We start from the raw sequence: 27,519 nt of genomic DNA on the forward strand, positions 1-27,519 counted from the left end.
GGCTTCTACTCTTTGTCTTTGTTCTATGTGGTCTCCCCCCACCCCTCTATAAAGACAAGATTATAATGTACCTAATATTTTACAAATTGCTTTTTTTCACTTAATGACAGATCTTTAATATTTTTCCAAATTTTTAATTTTTATGCCTTATTAATTGATGGAATAATGTTTCAGCACATGGATGCTTGTTATTTGTATTATTTTATTTATTAAAAAATTTTGCATTATTTTTAGAATAATTATTTTAATTTTAGTTACTGTGAACGATATATAATCAATACTGTTATCACTACAGATATACTTGCAGATATGAGTAATGATTTCCTCAGGATACTATTACAAGTGTAATTTCTGATAAATTAAGCAGAATTTTAGTTTTTATGACATCAATAGTTTAAATAAATTGTATGTGTACCTACACACATATATTTACATCTATAAATAAGTTGTGTCTCAAGTTGTACTCAAAAAGTTTCTGAGAGAAAATGAATTTTTACGTGTGTGTCACTTTTGAAGAACTAAGTTGATTCAGCCTATGATATATTCCCTTTCTGATGCAATCAATTCAGAGTTCTGACTGCCACCATCCCTACTGGACCCCAACACTAAGTTGGGACCAAGGAGTTATGAGCAAAAATATTTTATTACAAATCATAAGGCAATCTAATTGTATTATACCATATTCATGGAGCATAGACCATTTCTGTCATCTGCACGTATTGAACCTCATTTGTGAATGAAGCAATAGTTCAAGGCCAAAGTACGCTTAGAACTACACAAGGTGTCCGGCCTAAGACGGATTGGGCACCTGCCTTCCAGCTCACCTGGGGGCTAAGAAGGAGTGGGGATGGAGGCAGGAGAGAGAAGGGCCTGTTTCTCACTTTTGTGCTGATGCTGCCCTGCCTACGGGGAGGGCCGAGGAGGCAGTGTCTTCATTGGGGAGAAGGGTGATGCTGGAAGTCACTGATCCAGTGCAGAAAGCAAGCAAGAGCAGAAAGACACAGAACACAGCTCTAAGCAGCAGTGGGGGCTGGCAGCCCCCAGAAGGTGATGATCCAAACAGAGACCCGTCTGAAAATACTCTCGAGGCCACACAGAAACACCTCACATTGCATATGATGCATGATGTCGACTCTAAGGGAACTCTTACAGGAAAACTCACTGCAGTTCTGAAGAGTCTGAAGTTCATAGCTTCAGACTGATCCTCTTCTCCATCAATCTGTGTTACCACGAGACAGAGACCTGTTTACTCTAATCAGAGAAAGAATTGTTTGGGTTAGAGGTTATTTTTAAGGAGTGTGGAAAAGTGCCTTTGAAAATGACTCCTAAACAAATAATATATACTCTGAGAAGTAGCACATTTGGGTTTTTTTCTCTATAGTTTTTGTTCAGAGATGACTAAGTAATGAGCAGTTGCTCATTACTAAAAAGTAATTGTAAAAAGTACTACTAAATAGTAAAAAGTAATACTAAAAAGTATTGAGGAAAAGAACCAAAATCCTATTAGGATAAGAGGGCTTCCTAGGTGGCTCAGTGGTAAAGAATCCTCCTGCCAATTCAGGAGACACAGGAGACTCAAGTTCAATTCCCAAGTTGGGAAGATCCCCTGGAGCAGGAAATTGCAACCCACTCCAGTATTCTTGCCTGGGAAATCCCATGGACAGAAGAACCTGATGGGCTACAGTATATAGGGTCTCAAAGAGTCAAACATAACTTGACAACTAAACAAAAACAATTAGGATGAGAACATTTGATCTAGTCTAGCCAGTTGCCTTATTACGTATAGATAATACATCTTAGGCTTGCTCAGTTTAAGTGGTATACCCACTGTGGCCAAGGGTAGAACATAGGTCTCCTAGTTGTTTTCCTCACTATTCCCCTGCTAACACCAACTGCTCAAAGCAACAGATCACAGATCCACAGAAGGGTCTACTATTTTAGCATCTATCATTGGAGAATCTGGTACCAGTTCCCAGACTCAGGCCTGGTCAGTGGTTCTTCAGCTACAGTCTCAGCCAGAATGGCATATACAGTTGATACGTGCACAAAACCTACCAGTTCCGGTCAGTCTAAGGATCACAACTACTGCCATTGTTCCACAGTTATTCACAATACATTCAAATTTTTATCTCTCAATGATTTTGTATTTAAATTTTTTTTTTTACTGTAAAGAACTTTGTATTAATAAACAGACAGACGCCCAAGTCTCATTAAATCACCCACCAATTGTAATTGACCACATCTGTTGAGAGTTGATCTTTTTGCTGAAGACTCTGAACACCACTTGGCTTGGGTGAACAAGGTACAGTTGTTTTTGATACTTGCCAGACAATGGCACCTTGAGTTCATAGCAAAGTATTCTGAGAAAGATGTTAGGAAGTCTCAGATAGCAACAGATTGAAAAAGTATCAGCTTCTTCATATGAGAACTTATGGTGTGGACAAATGGATTTTGATAGTTGATTAATAGCGTTTTAAAAAATGTCCTTTCGAGTAGAGGAGGCTGAAACATTTCCCTGCCGCTCTTCTGCCTGCAGTTCACCCATTTGGCCATCTGGGGCAGCATAATGATTTGGCTGGGGTTTTTTGCGGTTTACTCCTCCCTCTGGCCCACTGTGCCTGTTGCTCCTGAGATGACAGGACAGGTGAGTGTGCTCTAAATCTCTCTCTCTCACTTTCGGAAGACAGTCTTGCCGGAAACTGGGTTTCTGTTTGATAGTATTTTTCTTTTAGCACTTTGAATTTATGGGCCCAATGTCTTCTGGCCTGTAGTGTTTCTGATGAGCAATCTGCTAGTGATCTCACTGAGGATCCTTGTGTGTGGTGATTTACTTCTCTCTTGCTGCTTTCAAGATTCTCTTTTTGCATTTTGAACGTTTCAATGAAGGTATTAAATTAAGTTAGTTAGTACTATATTTAGGTTTTATATGCCTGTTTATTTAATTGTGACTGGTGATAGAAGCAAGGTCCGATGCTGTAAAGAGCAATATTGCATAGGAACCTGGAATGTCAGGTCCATGAATCAAGGCAAATTGGAAGTGGTCAAACAAGAGATGGCAAGAGTGAACATTGACATTCTAGGAATCAGCGAACTAAAATGGACTGGAATGGGTGAATTTAACTCAGATGACCATTATATCTACTACTGCAGGCAGGAATCCCTCAGAAGAAATGGAGTAGCCATCATGGTCAACAAAAGAGTCCGAAATACAGTGCTTGGATGCAATCTCAAAAACGACAGAATGATCTCTGTTTGTCTCCAAGGCAAAGCATTCAATATCACGGTAATCCAAGTCTATGCCCCAACCAGTAACGCTGAAGAAGATGAAGTTGAATGGTTCTATGAAGACCTACAAGACCTTTTAGAACTAACACCCCAAAAAGATGTCCTTTTCATTATAGCGGACTGGAATGCAAAAGTAGGAAGTCAAGAGACACCTGGAGTAACAGGCAAATTTGGCCTTGGAATGCGGAATGAAGCAGGGCAATGACTAATAGAGTTTTGCCAAGAAAATGCACTGGTCATAGCAAACACCCTCTTCCAACAACACAAGAGAAGACTCTACACATGGACATCACCTGATGGTCAACACCGAAATCAGATTGATTATATTCTTTGCAGCCAAAGATGGAGAAGCTCTATACAGTCAACAGAAACAAGACCAGGAGCTGACTGTGGCTCAGATCATGAACTCCTCATTACCAAATTCAGACTTAAATTGAAGAAAGTAGGGAAAACCGCTAGACCATTCAGGTATGACCTAAATCAAATCACTTATGATTATACAGTGGAAGTGAGAAATAGATTTAAGGGCCTAGATCTGATAGATAGAGTGCCTGATGAACTATGGCATGAGGTTCGTGACATTATACAGGAGACAGGGATCAAGACCATCCCCATGGAAAAGAAATGCAAAAGAGCAAAATGGCTGTCTGGGGAGGCCTTACAAATAGCTGTGAAAAGAAGAGAGGCAAAAAGCAATGGAGAAAAGGAAAGATATAAGCATCTGAATGCAGAGTTCCAGAGAATAGCAAGAAGATATAAGAAAGCCTTCTTCAGCAATCAATGCAAAGAAATAGAGGAAAAGAACAGAATGGGAAAGACTAGAGATCTCTTCAAGAAAATTAGAGATATCAAGGGAACATGTCATGCAAAGATGGGCTCGATAAAGGACAGAAATGGTATGGACCTAACAGAAGCAGAAGATATTAAGAAGAGGTGGCAAGAATACACAGAAGAACTCTACAAAAAAGATCTTCACAACCCAGATAATCACGATGGTGTGATCACTCACCTAGAGCCAGATGTCCTGAAATGTGAAGTCAAGTGGGCCTTAGAAAGCATCACTACAAACAAAGCTAGTGGAGGTGATGGAATTCCAGTTGAGCTGTTTCAAATTCTGAAAGATGATGCTGTGAAAGTGCTGCACTCAATATGCCAGCAAATTTGGAAAACTCAGCAGTGGCCACAGGACTGGAAAAGGGCAGTTTTCATTCCAATCCCAAAGAAAGGCAAATGCCAAAGAATGCTCAAACTACCGCACAATTGCACTTATCTCACATGCTAGTTACATAATGCTCAAAATTCTCCAAGCCAGGCTTCAGCAATATGTGAACTGTGAACTCCCTGATGTTCAAGCTGGTTTTAGAAAAGGCAGAGGAACCAGAGATCAAATTGCCAACATCCGCTGGATCATCGAAAAAGCAAGAGAGTTCCAGAAAAACATTTATTTCTGCTTTATTGACTATGCCAAAGCCTTTGACTGTCTGGATCACAATAAACTGTGGAAAATTCTGAAAGAGATGGGAATACCAGACCACCTGACCTGCCTCTTGAGAAATCTGTATGCAGGTCAGGAAGCAACATTTAGAACTGGACATGGAACAACAGACTGGTTCCAAATAGAAAAAGGAGTACGTCAAGGCTGTATATTGTTACCCTGCTTATTTAACTTATACGCAGAGTACATCATGAGAAACGCTGGACTGGAAGAAACACAAGCTGGAATCAAGATTGCCGGGAGAAATATCAATAACCTCAGATATGCAGATGACACCACCCTTATGGCAGAAAGTGAAGAGGAACTAAAAAAAAGCCTCTTGATGAAAATGAAAGAGGAGAGTTGGTTTAAAGCTCAACATTCAGAAAACGAAGATCATGGTATCTGGTCCCATCACTTCATGGCAAATAGATGAGGAAACAGTGGAAACAGTGTCAGACTTTATTTTTCTGGGCTCCAAAATCACTGCAGATGGTGACTGCAGCCATGAAATTAAAAGAGGCTTACTCCTTGGAAGGAAAATTATGACCAACCTAGATAGCATATTCAAAAGCAGAGACATTACTTTGTCGATTAAGGTCCGTCTAGTCAAGGCTATGGTTTTTCCAGTGGTCATGTATGGATGTGAGAGTTGGACTGTGAAGAAAGCTGAGCGCCGAAGAATTGATGCTTTTGAACTGTGGTGTTGGAGAAGACGCTTGAGAGTCCCTTGGACTGCAAGGAGATCCAACCAGTCCATTCTGAAGGAGATCAGCCCTGGGATCTTTGGAAGGAATGATGCTAAAGCTGAAACTCCAGTACTTTGGCCACCTCATGCAAAGAGTTGACTCATTGGAAAAGACTTTGATGCTGGGAGGGATTGGGGGCAGGAGGAGAAGGGGACGACAGAGGATAAGATGGCTGGATGGCATCACTGACTCGATGGATGTGAGTTTGAGTGAACTCCGGGAGATGGTGATAGACAGGGAGGCCTGGCGTGCTGCCATTCATGGGGTCGCAAAGAGATAGACACGACTGAGCGAGTGAACTGAACTGAACTGAACTGAACTTATTTATTTGATATAGTAGTTCTAGATTCATAGGACTGCAGTCAGATGGATTCATATCCATGCCTTTCCTGACATCTCCAGGTTGTTTTTTTGTGGCAGGGAGGAAACTGAAAGCTGCTCTTGGTACTCATTGTTGGCAAACAAAAAGATTCTTATTGAAATGTCCCTTATCTCTGCTTATTTACAGGGCAATACGGCTCTGGTGTGTCCACACTTTTGGCTGGGCTTTTTCATAGTCCCGATTGTGTGCCTGATTCAAAATGTAGCGTGGAAATCGTAAGTTGAAAAATGAAGTGGAAACCAGAGAATATATTATCATAGTTAATTATCCTTTACAATTGTATGGCTCTCAAATTAAACACTTAGTTTAATGCCACCCTGTGAATATTAAATGTCACGGAGCTTTTAAAGGAAGAAAATGCCCTTTGCTTTTTGACACTGGAGATTTACCAGCAATCAATTTAGGAAAAAAAGATGGAATTAAATGTATGAGAGGGAAATTTGGTGGAAATAAAGTTCATAATTTTTTCTGAAAAAAGGTCCATTTCTTCACTCTTTAGTGTGGAAGTCTTCTCTACTTTATAGGGAAAAAAATGTGATACCAGATGATCACAGATTAAGAATTAATGATAAAATAAGAACTAGAAGGGAAATATTGAAATTAGAAAGTCATTCTTTACTTTCAAAAATTTTGGCATAAGAGTCTTTCAAATCCAGTTCTCCCAGAATATTTAAATATTAGATTGAAAAAAGTGTTAGACATTCAGTCATGTCTGACTCTCTTGCAATGCCATGGGCTGTAGCCCACCAGGCTTCTCTGCCCATAGGATTCTCTAGGCAAGAATCTGGAGTGGTTAGCCATTCTCTTCTCCAGGGGATCTTCCTGACCCAGGAATCAAACCTGGGTCTCCAGCATGGTGGGCAGATTCCTTTATTGTCTGAGCCAATATTATTAGATTTGTTGTTCAGTTGCTCAGTCATGTCTGACTTTTTACAACCCCGTGGACTGTAGCACGTGAGGCATCTTTGTCTTTCACCATCTCCCAGAGCTTTCTCAAACTCATGTCCATCACGTCAGTGATGCCATTCAACAATCTCATCCTCTGTCATTCCCGTCTCCTCCTGCTTCAATCTTTCCCAGTGTCAGAGTCTTTTCTAATAAGTCGGCACTTCACATCAGGTGGTCAAAGTATTGGAGCTTCAGTTTTAGCATCAGTCCTTTCAGTATATATTCAGGACTGATTTCCTTTAGGATAGACTGGTTGGATCTCCTTACTGTCCAAAGGACTCTCTAAGAGTCTTCTCCAACACCACAATTCAAAAGCATCAATTCTTCTGCACTCAGCTCTCTTTATGGTCCAACTTACATCCATATATGACTACTGGAAAAACCATAGCTTTGACCAGATGGACCTTTGTCTGCAAAGTAATGTCTCTGCTTTTTAATATGTTGTCTGGGTTGGTCATAGCTTTTCTTCCAAGGAGCAAGTGTCTTTAAATTTCATGGCTGCAGTCATCATCTGCAGTGATTTTGGAGCCCAAGAAAATAAAGTCTGTCCCTGTTTCCATTGTTTCCCCATCTATTTGCCATGAAGTGATGGGACCAGATGCCAAGATCTTAGTCTTTGAATGTTGAGATTTAAGCCAGTTTTTTCACCCTCCTCTTTCACTTTCATCAAGAGGCTCTTTAGTTCCTCTTTGCTTTCTGCCATAAAGGTGGTGTCATCTGCATATCTGAGGTTGTTGATATTTCTCCTGGGAATCTTGACTCCAGCTTTGCTTCATCTAGTCCAGCATATCTCCTGATGCACTTGGCATATAAATTAAGAAAGCAGGGTAACAATATATAGCCTTGATGTACTCCTTTCCCAATTTGAACCAGTTTGTTGTCCCATGTCTAGTTCTAACTGTTGCTTCTTGACCTGCACATAGCTGTCACAGGTAAGGTGTCTGGTATTCCCATCTCTTGAAGAATTTCCCACAGTTTGCTGTGATTCACATAGTCAAAGGCTTTAGTGTGGTCCATAAAGCAGAAGTAGATTTTTCTGGGCTTCCCCGATGGCTCAATGGGTAAAGAATCAGTTTGCAATGCAGGAGACTCAGGAGATGCGTGTTTGATCCCTGGGTGGGGAAGATACCCTAGAGAAGGAAATGTCAACCCATTCCAGTATCCTTGCCTGGAAAATTCCATGGATGGAGGAGCCTGGAAGGCTACAATTGATAGAGCTGCTAAGAGCTGGACATGAATGAATGACTTTACTCACTCAGTCACTCAGATGTTTTTCTGGAATTGCCTTGCTTTTTCTATGATCCAATGGATGTTGCAATTTGATCTCTGGTTCCTCTCAGTTGGTTCAGTTCAGTTCAGTCACTCAGTCGTGTCCACCTCTTTGTGACCACATGGACTGCATCACACCAGGCCTCCCTGTCCATCACCAGCTCCTGGAGCTTGCTCAAACTCATGTCCATCGAGTTGGTGATCCCATCCAACCACCTCATCCTCTGTCATTAACTTCTCGTCCTGCCTTCAATCTTCCCCAGTATCAAGGTCTTTTCCAATGAGTCAGTTCTTCACATCAGGTGCCCAAAGTATTGGAGCTTCACCTTCAGCATCAGTACTTCCAATGAATATTCAGGACTGATGTCCTTTAACATTGACTGGTTTGATCTCCTTGCAGTCCAAGGGACTCACAAGAGTCTTCTCTAACACTACAGTTCAAAAGCATCAATTCTTTGGCATTCAGCCTTCTTTATGGTCCAACTCTCAAATTCATACATGACTACTGGAAAAACCATAGCTTTGACTATATGTACCTTTGTTGGTAAAGTAATGTCTCTGCTTTTTAATATGCTGTCTAGGTTTGTCATAGCTTAACATCTGGGAGTTCTCACTTCACATACTGTTGAAGCCTAGCTTGGAGAATTTTGAGCATTACTTTGCTAGACTGTGAAATGAGTGCAATTGTGCAGTAGTTTGAACATTCTTTGGCATTGCCCTTTATTGGGACTGGAATGAACACTGACCTTTTCCCATCCTGCGGCCATCGCTAGTTCTATATTTGCTGGCATGTTGAGTGCAGCACTTTAACAGCATCCTCTTTTAGGATTTGAAGTAGCTCAGTTGGAATTCCATCAGTCCACTAGCTTTGTTCGTAGTGATGCTTCCTAAGGCTCACTTGACTTCACACTCTAGGTGTCTGTCTCACACCATCATGGTTATCTGGGTTATGAAGATCTTTTCTGTGCAGTTCTTCTGTGTATTCTTGCCACCTCTTTTTAGTATCTTCTGCTTCTGTTAGGTCCATACCATTTCTGTCCTTCATTGTACCCATCTTTGCATGAAATGTTTCCTTGGTATCTCTGATTTTCTTGAAGAGACCTCTAATCTTTCCCATTCTAATATTTTCCTCTGTTTCTTTGCATTGTTCACTGAGGAAGGCTTTCTAATCTCTCCTTGCTATTTTTTGGAACTCTGTATTCAGATGGTTATATCTTTCCTTTTCTCCTTTGCCTTTTGCTTCTCTTCTTTTCTCAGCTATTTGTGAGGCCTCCTCAGACAATCATTTTGCCTTTTTGCATTTCTTTTTCTTGGGGATGGTCTTGATCACTGCCTCCTATACAATGTCACAAACCTCCGTCCATAGTTCTTCAGGTACTCTATCTATCAATAGAGTAGATCTAATCCCTTGAATCTATCTGCCACTTCACTGTATAATTGTAATTGTAAGGGATTTGATTTAGGTCATATGTGAATAGCCTAGTGGCTTTCCCTACTTTCTTCAATTTAAGTCAAAATTTTGCAATAAAGAATTCATGATCTGAGTCACAGTCAGCTCCTGGTTTTGTTTTTGCTGACTGTATAGAGTTTTCTATCCTTTGCTGTGAAGAATATAATCTTTCTGATTTTGGTACTGACCATCTGGCGATGCCCATGTGTCGAGTCATCTCTTATGTTGTTGGAAGAGGGTATTTGCTAGACCAGTGCATTCTCTTGGCAAAACACTGTTAGCCTTTGTCCTGCCTCATTTTGTACTCCAAAGCCAAGCTTGCCTATTATTCCAGGTATCTCTTGACTTCCTACTTTTGCATTCCAGTCCCCTATGATGAAAAGGACATCTATTTTTTTTTTTTTTTGGTGTTAGTTCTAGAAGGTCTTATTAGAAGATCTGAATTTTTTTCTTTTTTTTTTTTTACTAAGTCTAACAGAAAGGGGGTGGGTAAAAGACTAAGGTGTTACAAATCCCTGTCTCCAATATTGAAGGTAATTTTAAATGTAAATGGAGAAGGAAATGGCAACCCAGTCCCGTGTTCTTGCCTGGAAAATCCCATGGATGGAGGAGCCTGGTAGGCTTACAGTTCATGGGATCACAAAGAGTTGGAAATGACTGCGCAACTTCACTTTCACTTTAAATGTTAAAGAACTCATGAAATTAAAAAAAATTTTTTTTAATTTTTATTTGTTTATCTGGCTGCATTGGGTCTTAATTATGGCACGCAGGATCTTAGCTGTGCCATGTGAGATCTTCCGTTGCGGCACATGGATTCTTTAGTTGCAGCACACAGGCTCAGTATTTGTGGTGTGCAGGCTCAGAAATATCTAGGCTTTCACAGAGAGTCAGCAGTGTTTGACGTGGCTGGTTGCTAATTCACATTGTCCAACTCTGGAATGCTCTCGGGGCTTCCCGGGTGGCACAGTGGTAAAGAATACACCTGCCAATGCCGGAGACATAAGAGATGCGAGTTTGATCCCTGGGTTGGGAAGATGCCCTGGAGGAGGGCTTGGCAACCCTCCAGTATTCATGCCTGGAGAATCGCACAGACAGAGGATTCTGGCGAGTGATAGTCCCTGGGGCCACAGAGTCAGACACGGCTGAAGTGACTGAGCAACAGCAGCAGCAGCAATGCTCTCAGCTACCAGGAAAGTAGACGCTGCTGTCCACACGCAAACAGGACATGCTGCCTCGCATCCCTCCACACTGCTTGTAGCCAAGGGGTGTCCAGCTGTCATCCAGGAGGGGAGAAACCATGACTCCCAGTGTGCAGAGCTCGTGTCTTATGTCCCTTTTCTCTTTCCGTCTCTTACAGGATTAGAAACACCTGCCACAGAACTTTGCTGGAAGAGGTTCGGGAGATGGAAAGCAGTGGAGTTCAGGTACTTCGCAGAGACTCTGCACAGAGGTGAGGCAGTTCCCTTTATCCTGACTTTTGTGAAAAACCTGTTTCCCTTGCTCTTTCCCCCTCCTGCCCTTTCCCTCCCAGGGGTGTGGGGATTGACCCGCCATGATTTCCCAGGTCTTCTTGGCCTCTTGAACATCGAATCCCCAGCAGGGCAGGCCCCCCTTCTGCTGCACCTCTCCACGGTCTTCCTTTCAATCAATGGCTTCTTGGCCCCCAATCCTGAGGTCCTCCTCACTTCCTCTTTCTCACATCCCATGCCCACGGTGTCAGGAAATCCCGTTCCTTTCATCAAGACTTTAACCTCTGCATGCACACCAGCTCCAGAGAGAGATCAGTTCCAACTGCTTGACATAAGCTGGGAGCTGTCCTGAGTGAAAGGACCACGGGTCTTCTCAGTAACCATGTCAGACGTTTGTTCTGGGCTTTCACTGGAGGCCTGGGTGTGACCTGGAGTTTCCAGTCAGTGTTCTCTGAATCTGGAATGTTTTTGCAGGGGTTCTAAGGCAGAGAATCAATCTTTGGAATATGCTGAATATTTAAGTGCTTTGTTAGGCTTAAAGGAAAGGATGGAAAGCAACTGATGGTGTGGCTTGGGTGGAGAGACCCCAAAGCACATTTAAAAGTTCTAGGGGGAAGCAACATTGTAGTACAGGCAAATCTAAAGCAAATGAATAGGGTGATTAACCAATATCCATGTATTTGGCACCTACTGAGTATGTAGGTCAGTTTTCATTCCAATCCCAAAGAAAGTAAAAGTGAAGTCGTGTTCAACTCTTTGTGACCCCATGGACTGTACCCCACCAGGTTTCTCCGTCCATGGGATTCTCCAGGCAAGAATACTGGAGTGGGTTACCATTTCCTTCTCCAGAATCCCAAAGAAAGGCAATGCCAAAGAATGCCCAAACTACCGCACAATTCCACTCATCTCACACGCTAGTAAAGAAATGCTCAAAATTCTCCAAGCCAGGCTTCAGTAATATGTGAACCGTGAACTTCCAGATGTTCAAGCTGGTTTTAGAAAAGGCAGAGGAACCAGAGATCAAATCATCAACATCTGCTGGATCATGGAAAAAGCAAGAGAGTTCCAGAAAAACATCTATTTCTGCTTTATTGACTATGCCAAAGCCTTTGACTGTGTGGATCACAATCAACTGTGGAAAATTCTGAAAGAGATGGGAATACCAGACCACCTGACCTGCCTCTTGAGAAATCTGTATGCAGGTCAGGAAGCAACAATTAGAACTGGACATGGAACAACAGACTGGTTCCAAATAGGAAAAGGAGTACATCAAGACTGTATATTGTCACCCTGCTTATTTAACTTATATGCAGAGTACATCATGAGAAACGCTGGGCTGGAAGAAGCACAAGCTGGAATCAAGATTGCCAGGAGAAATATCAATCACCTCAGATATGCAGATGACACCACCCTTATGGCAGAAAGTGAAGAGGAACTAAAAAGCCTCTTGATGAAAGTGAAAGAGGAGAGTGAAAAAGTTGGCTTAAAAGGTCAACATTCAGAAAACGAAGATCATGGTATCTGGTCCCATCACTTCATGGGAAATAGATAGGGAAACAGTGGAAACAGTGTCAGACTTTATTTTGGGGGGGCTCCAAAATCACTGCAGATGGTGACTGCAGCCATGAAATTAAAAGACGCTTACTCCTTGGAAGGAAAGTTATGACCAACCTAGACAGTATATTAAAAAGCAGAGGCATTACTTTGCCAACAAAGGTCTGTCTAGTCAAGGCTATGGTTTTTCCAGTGGTCATGTATGGATGTGAGAGTTGGACTGTGAAAAAGCTGCGCGCCGAAGAATTGATGCTTTTGAACTGTGGTGTTGGAGAAGACGCTTGAGAGTTCCTTGGACTGCAAGGAGGTCCAACCAGTCCATCCTAAAGGAGATCAGTCCTGGGTGTTCATTGGAAGGACTGATGCTAAAGCTGACACTCCAATACTTTGGCCACTTCATGTGAAGAGTTGACTCATTGGAAAAGACCCTGATGCTGGGAGGGATTGGGGGCAGGAGGAGAAGGGGACGACAGAGGATGAGATGGCTGGATGGCATCACTGACTTGATGGACATGAGTCTGGGTGAACTCCAGGAGTTGGTGATGGACAAGGAGGCCTGGCATGCAGCAATTCATGGGGTCGCAAAGAGTCGGACACGACTGAGGGACTGAACTGAACTGAGTATGTACCATCAACAGTACTAAGTGTGATGAGAATGAAGAGTGGCTAGAACTCTTGTACAATCAGTTTGGATAACTGGTCATTCTAATCCTAGGATAGATTTAAGCAAACATCTATCCTGTGACCCTGCAGCTCCATTTCTAGCTATTTACCCAAGAGAATTTAAAAAAATATATGTGCACATATTCAGATACATGAAGCCATAAGAAAGCCTCAATCAGATTCAACCCCTGAAATATTTCACTGAGACTCATTAGCAAATTATAGTCTGCCAGGCTCCTCTGTCCATGGGATTCTCCAGGAGAGAATACTGGGATGGGTTGCCATTTCCTTCTCCAGGGTATATTCCTGACCCAGGGATTAAACGCAGATCTCCTGCCCTGCAGGCAGATTCTTTACCATCTGAGTCACCAGAGAAACTGTTTTATATACATATATATATATATATGTATATGTAAAACTGTGAAAAATCAAAGATGAAGAGAGACTCCTCAAAGCCACAAAAGAAAAGAAGTTAATGACACAAAAGGGGATGCCCATGAGGCTATGAGAGGATTTCTCAACAGAAACCTTCCAGGCTGAGAGACAGTACAGGGTGTCATGCTGAAGGAGAAAAAAAGTACCAACCAAGAATACTTCACTCAGCAGAGGTATACTTCAGAAGTGGAGAAGAGATAAAGAGTTTTCCAGACAAGCAAAAGCTGAAGGCACTCATCACCACTAGACTGGTCTTCAAAGGGGGACTCCCCTGGTGGTCCCGTGGTTAAATATCCATCTGCCAATGTAGGAGACATGGGTTTGACCCCTGGTCCGGGAAGATTCCACATGTTACAGGGCAGCTAAGCCTGTGCCCCACAGCTACTGAGCCCACACACCACAGTTGTTGAAGCCCGCGTGCCCTAGGGCCCGTGCTTCACGGCAAGAGAAGCCCCTGCAGTGAGAGGCCCACACACTGCAGCTAGACAGTAGAGCCCGCTCGCCACAACTAGAGAAAAGTCCGCAGGCAGCAACGAAGACCCAGGGCAGCCAACAAAAGAAAGAGAAAGAAATGCTAAAGGGACTTCTTGAAGCCAAAGCAAAAGGGCACTAAGAAGTAAAAGGGAAAGGTGTGAAAGTATGAAAATGATAAAGGTAAATAAATAGTAAGATTCAGAATAATCTGATGTGAAGGTGAAAGTTAAAAGACAAAAGTAGTAAAAATTAAAACCACAATCATTTGTTGATGGATACATGAGATAAAAATATGTAAATTGCAACATCAATAACCTAAAGCACTGCAGTTGTTTGTTTTAGTTGCTAGGTTGTCTCAGACTGTCTGTGACCCCATGGACTGTAACCCGCCAGGCTCCTCTGTCCTTGGGATTCCCCAGGCAAGAACACTGGAGTGGGTTGCCATTTCCTTCTCTGGGGGATCTTCCCAATGCCAGGATCAAAGCCATGTTGGTAGAAGTGTAAAGTTTCTAAGTGCACTCTAACCTGAGTTTTTATCAACTTAAAACAGACTGTTACCAATATGAATTGCTTTGTGTAAGCTTCATGGTAGCCACAAAGCAAAAACTTATATTAAATACACAAAAGTAAAGAAAGAGGAATCAAGCTTATCACTATAGAAAATCATCAGCTCACCAAGGAAGAGAGCAAGAAATGAAAGAGTTGTAGGAGTTCAAGATTCTTGGTTCTCTCACTGTTGACTTTCCCGCGCGGTCCCCCAGGCAGCCTTGGGATCTGGAGAAGCTCTCATGCCCAGAGCCGACCTATCTTGACGTACATTGTCAAGAGTCTCAGACCGGGACTTCCCTGGTGGTCCAATGGTTAAGAATCCGCCTGCCAATGCAGGGGACACAGGTTTGATCTCTGGTCCGGGAACTAAGATCCTGTATGCTGATCCCTGGTCTGGGGAGATTCCACATGTCGCAGGGCAACTAAGCTCACACTCTGCACCTGCTGAAGCCTGGGCACTCTAGAGCCCGTGCGCCACAAAAGGAGGAGCCACCACACTGAGAAGCCCGCACGCACAAAACTGGAGAAAGCCTGTACAAAGCAACGAAGACCCGGTGCTGTCATAGACAAATAATTTGAAAAAGAATGTTGAACCACTCTAGATGATGGCTTTGCCGCAAGAAAAGAAAACTGGGGCAAAGAGTTTGAAAATACATGCCATAAGATCTCCAAGGTACTCTCAGAGGCCTGAGAAAAACAGGACGTTCATTGTCCAGTTCAGCTCTTTGGAGGAAACAGTTAGGACGGCTATACATGAAGCAGTCAGGTACAGATGTGAGAGTTCGACCATAAACAAGGCTGAGTGCCAAAGAATTGATACTTTCGAATTGTGGTGCTAGAGAAGACTCTTGAGAGTCCCTTGGACAACAAGGAGATCAAACTAGTCCATCCTAAAGGAAATCAACCCTGAATATTCATTGGAAGGACCGATGCTGTAGCTGAAGCTCCAATACTTTGGCTACCTGATGCGAAGAGCCAACTCATTGGAAAAGACCCTGATGCTGGGAAAGATTGAGGGCAAGAGGAGAAGCAGGTGACAGAGGATGAGAAGTGGGTGACAGAGGATGAGATGGCTGGATAGCATCATCAACTCAATGGACATGAGTTTGAGTAATAGTGGGATATACATATCTGGGCTACAGTGAAGGACTGAGGAGCCCAGCGTGCTACAGTCCATGGGGTCACAAAGAGCTGGACACGACTCAATGACTAAACAACACAAGAGACGCTCACAGCAAAATGCTGTCTTAGAAGAAGCATCTTGCTGAGAGTCTCTGGATAATATCCATTTTGTTTTAAATGTAAGAACATTCTCCAAGTGGTAAGGAAGTTTTCTTTTTTTTACTTTTACCTTGAAACTTTTTTTTCCTCCAACAAATCCCTTTAAATCTGGTTCCCAGGTGGCACTAGTGGTAAATACCTTGCCTGCCAATGCAGGAGACACAAAGATGCAGGTTAGATCCTTGGGTTGGGAAGATCCCCTGAAGTAGGAAATGGCTGCCCACTCCAGTATCCTGGCCTGGAGAATCCCATAGACAGGGGAGCCTGGTGGGCTACAGTCCATGGGGATACAAAGAATCAGACACGACTAAAACAACTTAGTACGCAACGAACTAAAGCCAGTGTGTGTTTGATTTAGGTCCAAGGTGGAGGACGTGAATCTCCAAAGGTCCGTGAGTCCCAGGCCCTGTCAGGTGGTCTTCCGGAACAACTCCGTTGACCTAGGTGCCCCACGTAAGTCACGCACACAACATGGAGATGCCACTGACCCACAGAAGGATGGGCGGTTAAACGTGAGGTCCTGCTCCTCGAAGGCACATGATGAGTGAAATAAGCCAGACACAAAAGGACAAGTACTGTGTGACCCCACAGACATGAGGTCCCTGGAGCAGTTAGATTCTTAGAGGGAGAGCAGGGTTTCCAGGGGTGGGGTGAGGGGAGTCTCAGGTTGGGGAGGCAGAGAGTTCTGGAGCCAGAGGGTGGGGGTGTCTGCACAGCCTTGTGTCTGTTCTTGGTGCCACTGGACTGGACACTTCGTATCCTTAAGATGGTAAACTTTATGCTACATGCATTTAACCACATTTTTTAGAAGGTGACTGCCTGAATTTTTTTTAAACAATTAATGCAAAACAAGGAGACTGTTTAAAATGCGAACACATCTTCATTTTATAAGGGTGGGGCTGTTTTCATATTTTTATTTTTCACAGCCCTCCGTGTTTCTGCATGTAGAACATTTAAGATAAAATGAAGGACAGTGGTTTCTCCACCTTTGGCAGTTTGCATTGCTGACAGAGCCTGGACTTGTGCTTGGGAAGGGGAGGCCTCTGCGCTCAGAAAATCTTCTCAGGGACTTGCTGCCACAGGGCACTCCCTCCTGTCCCCATAGCTGCGCAGAGAATCCATGACACCTGAGAAGTGCCAACTCAGATTCCACCTTGAGATTCTGGGTGGATCCATCCCAAGTGAGAGGAAGGTTGTCACTGGGAATGGGAAGCCACTGATACCTGCATCCAGTCCAAGACTGTGGTGAAAATGGCCTAAAACAGTGGTGCTCCATGCACTGTCCTTAAGCCAGGAGCAGAAGTGTCACCCGGGAAGTTGCTAGAACTGTTGGCTCTTGGGCCCCACCGCAGACTCACTGACTCAACCCTCTGGTGGTAGCGCCCACTCTAGTTGGAGAACCGCTGGTCCTGCCTTTGTGCAGGGTACCAGGCTTCTTACGAGCCCTGGGGTGGCTCTCCATGCAGAGAAGGCTGTGGACCACCACATCCCTCTCTCCTTCGACACGCAAGCACATAAGCCAGTTCACAACACCTGGGCACAAGTTAGGTTTTCTTCTTCTAAAGAGCATGGCCACTCACAAGTAAATCCACTGTCACCAGTGAGCCATGGTAAACCTTGGGAGTGTGTGGAAGCAGCATGCGCTCGCTCTGCGTCGTGTTTTAATCTAAACGTATTAGGATCGTTCAAATGTGCGACTGCTCTAGATCTGATCTGTCAAGGTCAGAAGTTAGAGAAGAGCGAAAATATTCATCAGCTCTCCTCATTGCCCCACAAGAGCTGGCATCGTTTTCAGAAATGATTCTAGGATTGATTCTCCCAGAGAGAGAGAGTGCTAGTCAATGAGTTATTGCCTCTGGGAACTTCTACCCATGACCCTGTTATTCATGTCAACTCAAGTAAACCACTTTGAATACTTAGTTAAATCAGCTAAAATTTAAAACAGAGACATTTCCAGCATGATGGACTTTTTTTTTTTTTCACCAAGTTTAATATTAATATTGCATGTTGTCCCCCAGCATGTTTTCAGCTTCAAAACTCACCTTTCTGGGTTCCAGTTGTAAGTTTTAGTTTCAAGACTCAGACTGTTCCAGGGCCCCTTCCCTTGAATGGTAGTGGGAAAATGTAGTGAGGGACCTGTGTGTCCCCTCTTGAGATGCTCAGACTGGGCTGGGCCACAGGCCCATAGAGACAGACATGAGCCCCTGGGCCCCTTGGCCAGGCTGCATCCTCCAGGACGTGGCTCTCAGGAGCATCAGGCACCACATCAGAATCCTTGGAAGAACTTTAAAAAGCACCCAGTGATGTCCAGCCATGCAGATCCATTGGCCCCAGAAAGAAGGATGCAGAAAGGGCTTCGTCAGTGGTCCTGATGCAGCTAGGTTTGCAAACTGCTCTATCGCCAAGCCCTCCCCAGACCTCGCCACTCTCCCTGCCTCAGCCATCCCTGCCTGAGGTGGCCAATGTGTTCCAGTTGGGGAGGGGTTTTGATTTCTGTCACCAGAATGTTCACTGTACATATTTGCCTTCTAACAGCGTCCCCATGCTTTGCTCTTTCAGATGGGTATGCATTTTCTCAGGTAGAACGAGCTGTGATTTCTCAGGAAGAACTAGTCCGATCTTACGACACCACCAAAAGCAAACCTCAGAGGACTTTTTCTGCCACCTTTGAGTAAGAGCTGTGTTGCCGAGTCCTACCCTTTTGTGTTCGTTCTGGGGACAACTGCAATGAACCAAGGCTCCTCAACACTCCTCCTGTGACTCTGTGACTCCTCCTCCCTCCTGTGACTCTGGCCAGTTTATTTCTATACTGATTAAATCACTATCCTTGGGTATAAATGATGGGGAACCCTATATGCTTTTTCTTAATTTGTCTTCAATGTTTTACTTAATTTATTTATTTTTCCTGTAGCTGTGAGATGATTTATCAGTTGAGTCTGAAGTATAAAATTACAAAGTATTATGTTTCACCAAAATTTAAACTTTGGTACAGGTTGTTTTGGGGAAAAAAAGGTCAAGGATGTTATGTTGCATAATAAGCTTGTCTTACTTTATTGGAAAGGGGTCATGCAGAAAAGTCACAGACTAAGGGGCACAGGCAGTGTATAAAACATTTTTCTAAGTAGAATGTCCTGTCCTGTCATGTTGGAGTTATATCTGATGAGTATGAGATGTGCACCATATTCTTGGTTTCAATGAACTCATGTAACGGGTATAGTGTAGATTGATCTTGAGCCTCAAAACCAGGTGTGCAAGAAAGACTGTATCTCATTCTCCCCTGATTTCCCCACACATCAGGGCCAGTAGAAAATTCAACCTCGTTCTTTTTTTTTCACCCTCAGTCATTCTTGTGATTCTGCCTCAGGTGTGTATGAACTCTCCAGGGTTTCAGATGCTGCAAAGCACTGGGCTCCTCCATTCTTCCGTCATCTGCCCACAAAGGTCATCATTAAAGACACGTGCTTTCTTTCGGCCTGGCCATTTTATGAGGCTTCTGTGCCAGGGATAGGGCACTGGAGCCTTTGAGGAGCTGGGACCCCCATGCCCAACAGTCTAACATTCCTGTCTTAGGGCACACTGTCTACCCAGTACACTCTGAGGGGACAAAGAGATGTCTCTCAGATCTCTGCTGTAGTCCAAGGTAGAGAGCCCCCTTCCTCAAGCCCTGTTCTACCTCTTGACTTTTTAGAAGTGAAGACCAAGAATTCTTGTAAACTATGTCGATTTTCTGTGCTGCCAAAGACTCTTCTGAGGAAACAAACAGAAAATCCTGAGACGTGTTTGAATGGAAATGAGACAACAAGGAAAACACTGAGAGAAAAGCCCATAAATACCTCAAAAAGCTATCCACAAATATATAAAATGTGGTATAGCCATAATATGGAATGTTATTTGGCTGTAATAAGAATGAAACACATACAAAATGGATAAACCTTAAAAACATTATGCTAAGTTTAAAAAAGCCAGTCCTAAGGGGGCTCATGGGCTTCCCTGGTGGCTCAATGGTAAAGAATCCACCTGCCAATACAGGGGACATGGATTCAACCCCTGGGTCAGGAAGATCCCCTGGAGGAGGGCATGGCAGCCCTCTCCAGTATCCTTGCCTGTGAAATCCCATGGGCAGAGGAGCCTGGTGGGCTAAGCTCCGTGGGATCGCAAACAGTCAGACACAACTTAGTGACTAAACAACATCTAGGGGCCACATACAACACGATTCCATTCACAAGAAAGCCATAAGCAAATCTATAGATGTAAAGGAGACTAGTGGTTGCCAAGGTCTGGGGGTGGAGGGGTTGAATGAAAGGCGGGGCAATTGCTCAGGGGTACAATGTGTCTTCTGAGGGTGATGAAAATGTTGTACATTTGGATGGTGGTGGTCGTTGCACAGTTCTGTAATAGTCTAAAAATACTGAACTATGTATGCACTTAAGGGTGGACTTTCTGGTATACAAATTATATCTCAATAAAACCATGAAGTTTTTAAATCACCTATTTCAAAAGTGATAAATTCAGAAATTTCAGAACTACCAGGTCCATGCTTTTATGTGTTTGTAGCAAAAGTTTATTATGCAGATAGTACAGGCTGCACACTTTGCTAGGGGACCAGCAGGAAACAAGCAAAACCAGTTGCCTGACACCATGCAAGTTACAGTGTGCTTAGGGAAAAAGTATTACATGCCTACTTTACTTTGACAGCATCTCACCTGTTCCCTGAAAAATATCCTTTCTCCAGCCAGTGAGGCTTACTGAGAAAAGATTTCCTGACCAAAAACCAACCCAATGATGGACTATCCTATGTTAATCATTTGGGAAAATGTCTTGTTCTAAAGTTCCTTGTTAAAGCCTCATTTCTGGGCAGGAAGCCTTTTTGGGAGGCTTCTTTGTGGAAAGGAACTTATTAATATTAAAGACATGTGCGGTCTCTTGCTGGCCTGCGTTTTCCAAGGCTGGTTGCTCAAGCTTTCCGTCCACTGTTGCTGTTTGATTGGTCTCTTAAGAACTAGGACACCAGGTGGTCTGTTCATTTCCTGAAAATACAGGCCAGCCTCAGCTTCAAGCGGCCTCGGGGATTTGATCCTTTCTGGGGATGTCTTCACTTGGTCCACTACTGATCCACAACCTAGTATTAATAGAATGAAACGCAATATTCTCCGGGAAATAAACGATTGTATACCCACGCTCTGAATTTGGGTTTTGAACCTCTCAAGTTGGCATTTTTGTCTAGTTACCTTAAAGTTTTTACATTTATGAACTGTGCGCAGAGACAGCAGCCACATTCGATACTCTGAAAACCAAAAACAAACAAAAATTGAATATGATACGCTTGGACAAGTCACTTCTCCAGAATTTTGTTTCTCCAGAACACGGATTCCCTGCGCGTTCACCTCTAGGGCGCCTCTTTTCTGCGCAGGTGGCTAGAGACCCAAGGAGCGCCCGCAGGTGCGCCAGGTGCGGCGCGGGGCGGGGCCGAGCGGGGAGGAGCAGCGCGCGCTCGGAGAGCGCGGGGGTGCGCGTGGGGTGGAGACCCGGGTGGTTCACTGAGAGCCGGCGGGTCCTTCCAGTTAACGAGGCGAACGCCACATCCGAGGGCAGGAAGCAGGCCTTCCGAGGCGCCCCCAAAGTTCAAGCAAGGGGCGCCCCCCGGCAGCCACACCCTGTCCCAGCTCCTGAAAAGCCACCTAAGTTCGCGGCTCCCTGGACTCTTTTTACCAACCTCGGTCCCTCCAGCCCCACCGGTTTAGTGCGGGACGCCGGGCCGGCCGGGCCTAGGAGCGGGAGGGCGTGACGGGCTTCGAAAGGGTCGGGGCTCGAACCGATGCGGGGGCGCCTTGGGCGCTGGAAGGGCGAGACAGGCCTTCCCTCCCTCTGCGCACCCCCTTGCAGCCGCAGGGGAGCAGGTCCTCGGCGGGCGGCTACGGGGAGCGGAGACGGAGGTGGGCACAGGTGTGTGCGCTGCACGTGCTTGTGAGTTCGCTAGAGAGGAGAAGCGCCCCGAAACCCCGTTGGGCATCGCATTCCTCGGACACAGGGGTGGGTCAGCCGGAGCCGGGCCCGTCTCTTCGGAGGTCCAAGCTCGCGGCTGTTCTGCGCGGGGACGCGCAGCTGGGCTTGCTAGAGGCTCAAATTTGCGGCCCACTCCGCTACTTGCGGAGTTGGAATTTCAGCGTTCCCGGAAGAATCTGGGGGTTAGCCAGCCAGTTCAGCTGGAGTACCCACACGCACGATGCGCTGCGGCTCGCAGGGGAGAAAGCCCGGGCGCCCAGCTATGGGTTTTTGCACGCGAGGAGCGCGCGGGGCCTCGGATGCACCTGCTAGCAGATTGTTAGTTTCTTGGCCCCTTAGGCTCCCAGGTCTGGCTGAGCTTCATGAGAGTGGCCAGGACCCAGAAAACCGCGTCAGCGGTGAGTGCTTGGTGCCCAGTTCGGAAAGAGCATTGTACGTGCCTTGGGTCTCTGTCTGGGGTGGCCCTGCTGTTGGAAGCTGCTAGGTTGCATTTGCAGAGCGGAACCCTGAACTCCTGAGCTTTTCAGAGCAGACGTGGGCTTCAAGGAAAGAAGCTTTTGGATTTAGACAGTGGGGATTGAGACCGTGGGAAGCGTGCTGTCCTTCCCTGGCGATACAAAAACAATTTGCAGTTCCTCCTTGGTGCAGTTAGTGTGCACAGCTGAAGGTTGTTTTACTCCGCATCCTCCTCCTTTGACTTTGAGAAAAGTAAGGATTGGCTACTGTTTACACCTGCCCCGTATGGAGTGGGCAGAAGTGCTGAGGTCGTGAGGGTGTCCTCCCTAGACCAGGAAAACATCAAGCTCAAGGTTGAGGACTTAAAACTTCTAGCTTCAATGGAAGCAAATCCTTCTGATTCTTTGGGTTCACCTAAGTCAAAGGGGGAGTATTATTCAGTAAAGGTATGCTATTAGTTTTATTCTGCCTTTCAATAGATTCTGTTTGAAAACAGCTGGGTGACCTCATCGTGGTAGGATACGGTTGTGAAGCCATTGGAAAGTTTTGGGCAGTCACACAAATCCTTCTTTGAAAAGCAGTGCCTTGTGACTTTGGGCAGAGGGAAGCTGGAGGGGTGGAGCAGGTGGAGACTGGCAGTAAGGCGCTCCCCTGGGCATGTCCCAGCAGAATCCACCCCAGCACCGGGGGAGCCAGCTTCTCAAAGTGCTCCGACCTCCCACCGATTATGGTGTTGATTATTTAGTGTTGTCGCTGGGAGACCAGTGTCTTCTATTTGTGGGACCTCTTGAATGCTGTGTCATTTGGCCTGGGTCAGTCCAAATTGTGCAAAAACAAACCCTTCCTGGGATGTCACGTGCACACCTGCCGTGGTGCTCAGACCTCAGGCTTGAAGGGATGGAGATGTGGCTCTTGAGGTGGCAAGTAAGGAAACTGATTCTATGAGCCCTGTGTTCTGTTTCCTCCTCTCACCAAAAATCACATGTATGGAAAATACTTTCCCAGAAACCTGCTGTCTGGCTTTTAGTTTTGTTCATGTTCTTTAGCTATTTGAACTTTTTAAACATCAAATTCCTGAAGCTTCCAGTGCAGGTGTTAACAGCAAAGAAATGTAGACCATTCTCAGCACTCTTCTGATCACATTATTTTGATTATTTCTCTGAAGGGGGTTTTATTTTCTCCATGGCCCCCTTTCTGTTAGTTTGTTTTGATAGCTGCATATTTGACTGCCTTCGATCTCAACTAGGTTAAAGCAACATTCAAAACTCCCAGCTCTACACAGCCGTCAGCAAACACTCAGCCTCCCGTTGTTTGTTGTTGTTCAGTTGCTAAGTTGTGTCTCAATCTATGACCCCATGGACTGCAGCACACCAGGCTCTTCTGTCCTCCTCTGTCTCCTGGTACTTGCTCAAATTCATGCATGTTAATTCATACAATATCTCATAAGTAAGGATGAGGAATAAAATTCATTCACTGTTCTAGAAATTGTTCTGAGTCAGGGAAAACTCTACAGAAATCTTTTCCCTTGAAATAATGATTCAAAACTTTTAGAATGCTGCAAGTCAGATGGAAAAACAGCAGGGGGCAGGAGAGACCCTTTTCCCTCTGGTCAGCAGCACGTTCCCTGATTTAGGAAGAAAGAAGACAGGTCCAATGCTGACGTTTGTAGCTTTTCCACCTACCAGATCTGCATTTGTTTTGTCCACAGTTTACATATTTTTCTATTCCTCTCTCCCCCCGAGCACTGACTGAAAATCAAATTGGCTGTGTATCAACAGCAAATCAAACATCTGGGCTGACAGTGAATATTTGTTTCACGTGATTTGCTCCCAGAGCAGCAGCTGAGGCCTGGAAGAGCATTCCATCCTGGTCACGCAGCTTGCTTCTACTTCAAGGTATTAGGATGTGTTCAAAGAGGGTTTTCCACTTCCCTGGTGGCTCAGACGGTAAAGTGTCTCCCTGCAATGCAGAAGACCGGGGTTCAATCCCTGGGTCAGGTAACGCACTCCAGTACTCTTGCCTGGAAAATCCCATGGACGGAGGAGCCTGGTAGGCTACAGTCCATGGGGTCACAAAGAGTTGGACACGACTGAGCGACTTCACTTTCACTTTAAAGAGGGTTTTAGGGGGGAAATATGGTACCTTTGTGTACAGAGTAGGAAATATTTCCTAGAAAGTACTGACTGGGAAAACAAATGATAGTAATTCAAACAAATTTCAAGTGGTAGGCATTATATTGTGTTCAATAATTGTTAAGTAGTTGTTGAGTTACTAAGTTGTATGTGACTGCAATCCCATGAACTGCAGCACACCAGGCTTCCCTGTCCTTCAGCATCTCCTGGAGTTTACTCAAAACTCCTCTCATCCTCTGTCGCTGCCTTCTCATCATCAGGTTACCTGAATGAATTTATAAAAGGTGCTTTGGAAACAGTAGTAGTCAATATTTTTAACCCTGTATACCCAGTTATTAAAATAATTTTCCTGTACCTTCTTGAATAATGTTGAGAAATTTCAAAAGACGTGGTTTGTCTGCTTTTTTCTATCAATTTTTTTATTGGTGTATAATTGCTTTATGGTTAGTTTCCTCTTCCAAGTAGTCAGTGATCTGAAAACAGTGAATTTTATGCTTGCCCACCTCAGAGATTCAGAGATGTCTGCCTGCTTTGGTTGGGAAGGAATCAGCTTCATGGTGGGTGCAACTAGGACGTATCCTGTGACTAACAGGAGACAAATGTTAGTTTGCGTCTCTTGTCTTTGATCAAGCCTCTTGCCCTCTTTAGTTCACCTGTCCAGGCCATCTTCAGATACTGGTAGAGTTATCGCAACGATGTAACCTTGGCACCTCTGCCGGAGATGGTTGCATCCTCCTGCCCCAACCTACCCACATGCCGACCCCCTGCAGAATCCGCCTGCCTGACCTCTCCTCTCTGTCTGGGGCCCCAGCACCTCTCCACGGGCCCCTCCGGTCAAGATGCCCTGCTGTCTGTTTTCAGACCTGTGTGTCTTTGCAGAGGCTCCAGTCCCACCTGAAATGCACCGTCTCTTTCCTTCACCCACCTTAGATGTCTCCCTCCAGTCTCCTCTGAGCTCTGCTTGGACCTGTTTTAACATCACACACCTTGTCTCCATCATGTGGACTGAGAATCTCTTCACTCACATTTCCAGGGCTGCACGCGTGCTGTCCATTTGGTAGATGCTCAGTGAACCCTTGCTGGATAAATAGACTTCTGGCCAGGTCCAGGGCTGAACTTTTCTGCAGGTTTAGTTTCGGTTCTCTGGCCATGAGTGGTCTATGAACTGGACTTTTAAAACTCATGGAAGGCAGAGGGGGAAAAAAATCCAGGTCTGAGTAATCACATGAATCATTATCTTTATTGAATCAGGCACTTTTGATTTCCATCCTGTATTTCAGACAGAGATCCTGAATGAATGTCGTCAGCTTGCCCTGGCCGAGCATTCAGCAAGGAGCCCACCTTCCGTCGCATCTGTAGCGGCTGGTTCTCGTCTTCTGATCCCACAGTCTCTTGAATCCCAACCAGCTGAATTTCTCGATACTGATTTCAGAAATAGCTTTATCACAACTAACCAAAAGTTAGGCTATTCCAACAAAAAGCATATTTCTTCTACTGGGTGTGCCATTCTTTAACTTGGAGGGAAAGTTTTTTTTACCTTTTTCCTGTACATAACACAATTCCCTTCCTCCGTCACACATGCTTCTGCTGTTTTAAAATAGCAACTACAGCTGCCAGTAGAGACTCTTGGGGGAATTTTTAAGGCCACTAATCAGTTTCACAGCTGGAGGCAAAGCACGTTGCTGGGGAATATTTTTCGCATGACACACCAGGTGCTTTGACCTTGTTGGGGAAGCCAGAGGGTTAAGCTTGAGGAGTAGGAGCGAGGGCTGAGTGACGAGACCACTGGAGGCCCGGCTCCTTCCCCTGACCCCTGCACTGTGCAGAAACTGAGCCAGGCACCAGGGGGATCCCAAGTCCTCCAGGAGCCTCTGGGGGCATACAGCTGGGGCCATGGGGAGCCCCCAATGCCCCCCAAGTCCTCCCAGAGTCTCTGGAAGTGCTGGGAAGATCAGAGCTCTCATTTCCCCCTCTGAACTGAGCACAAGCCCCAGACTTAAAATGTATGCAGAAGCAAAGTCCTCCTTGAAAGACACCTCCTCCTACCAACGTTGCTCAGCCTCCAGGGCCATCAGAGCCTTGGAGGGTTCCTTGGAACATGGATTGCCGGGCCTCAGTCCAGACTGCTGTCTCCAGGGGCCCAAGAATCTGCATTTCTGACCCATTCCCAGGCGACTGGAAACCACTGTTGGAACTTCTTTTCTATCCAATCAGTTTAGTTTCTTTCACTCAACTATTTACTCACAAGAGAGTCTGTTTCCCCCAGACAAGCAGCGTGCATGCGGTGAACAGAGCAGATGAAGAAAGCAGAGCAGTGGTTACCAGAGGCGCCTGTCGGGAGAGGCGGCCACCGGCACAGGGGGTCAGTTGTCTGGTGACTATGGAAACACGTTTTGGTGGTGAGCGTGTTGCAGGGTATACAGAGACACAGGATGCTCTGGGAATCCAGGTGCAAAACTTAACTCGCAACTCCCAAGTTGTACATCTTTTTAGTCGACGGTTTTGGTGACCATGAAGGGACCCAGAGTGGACTTCCCTCCTTCACCTGAACTCCACGGGGAACTGGAGCTTTGGTACCAGCAGCGGCCCCTTCCACCCATTCGCCTTCTTGGGGAATCCAGACGAATTTCGGTAAATCTCTCATGGTTCTCGAATCTCCTGTATTGGTGGATATTCTGAGTTTTATTTGGCGGTGGAGCAGGTTAGCTACCCCCTCCCAGTTGGAAAGATACTGGCGGGGGTCGGGTGGGGCTCGGGTGAAATATCCAGGGCATACCCACTCATGGTCTCGACTCTGAGTGGGGCTCAGTTGGAAGATACTGAGAAATGCCCACCCAGTCAAAAGATACTGGGTGGGAGGCTGGGTGAAAAAACCCAGCAGAATACCCAGCCAGTGGAAAGGTACTGGTTGAGGGCCTTGACTGAAAGAAATTGAGGCATACCCGG

General features: G+C 45.1%; 1 protein-coding gene across 1 annotated transcript in view; it reads left to right on the top strand.

Moving 5' to 3' along the window:
* Positions 1-27,519, top strand: part of LOC128057571 (phospholipid-transporting ATPase IB-like) — a 142,694-nt gene that overhangs the window by 95,206 nt on the left and 19,969 nt on the right. Inside the window, exons 34-39 of the mRNA XM_052650030.1 lie at positions 2,537-2,644; positions 6,017-6,105; positions 10,915-10,981; positions 21,393-21,608; positions 21,752-21,915; positions 22,325-22,383. Coding sequence (XP_052505990.1) covers positions 2,537-2,644; positions 6,017-6,105; positions 10,915-10,981; positions 21,393-21,608; positions 21,752-21,915; positions 22,325-22,383 — 703 coding nt within the window. The remainder of the gene's footprint in view (positions 1-2,536; positions 2,645-6,016; positions 6,106-10,914; positions 10,982-21,392; positions 21,609-21,751; positions 21,916-22,324; positions 22,384-27,519) is intronic.

Source organism: Budorcas taxicolor, chromosome 12, assembly GCF_023091745.1.
Source record: "Budorcas taxicolor isolate Tak-1 chromosome 12, Takin1.1, whole genome shotgun sequence".
NCBI classification, from domain to species: domain Eukaryota; kingdom Metazoa; phylum Chordata; class Mammalia; order Artiodactyla; family Bovidae; genus Budorcas; species Budorcas taxicolor.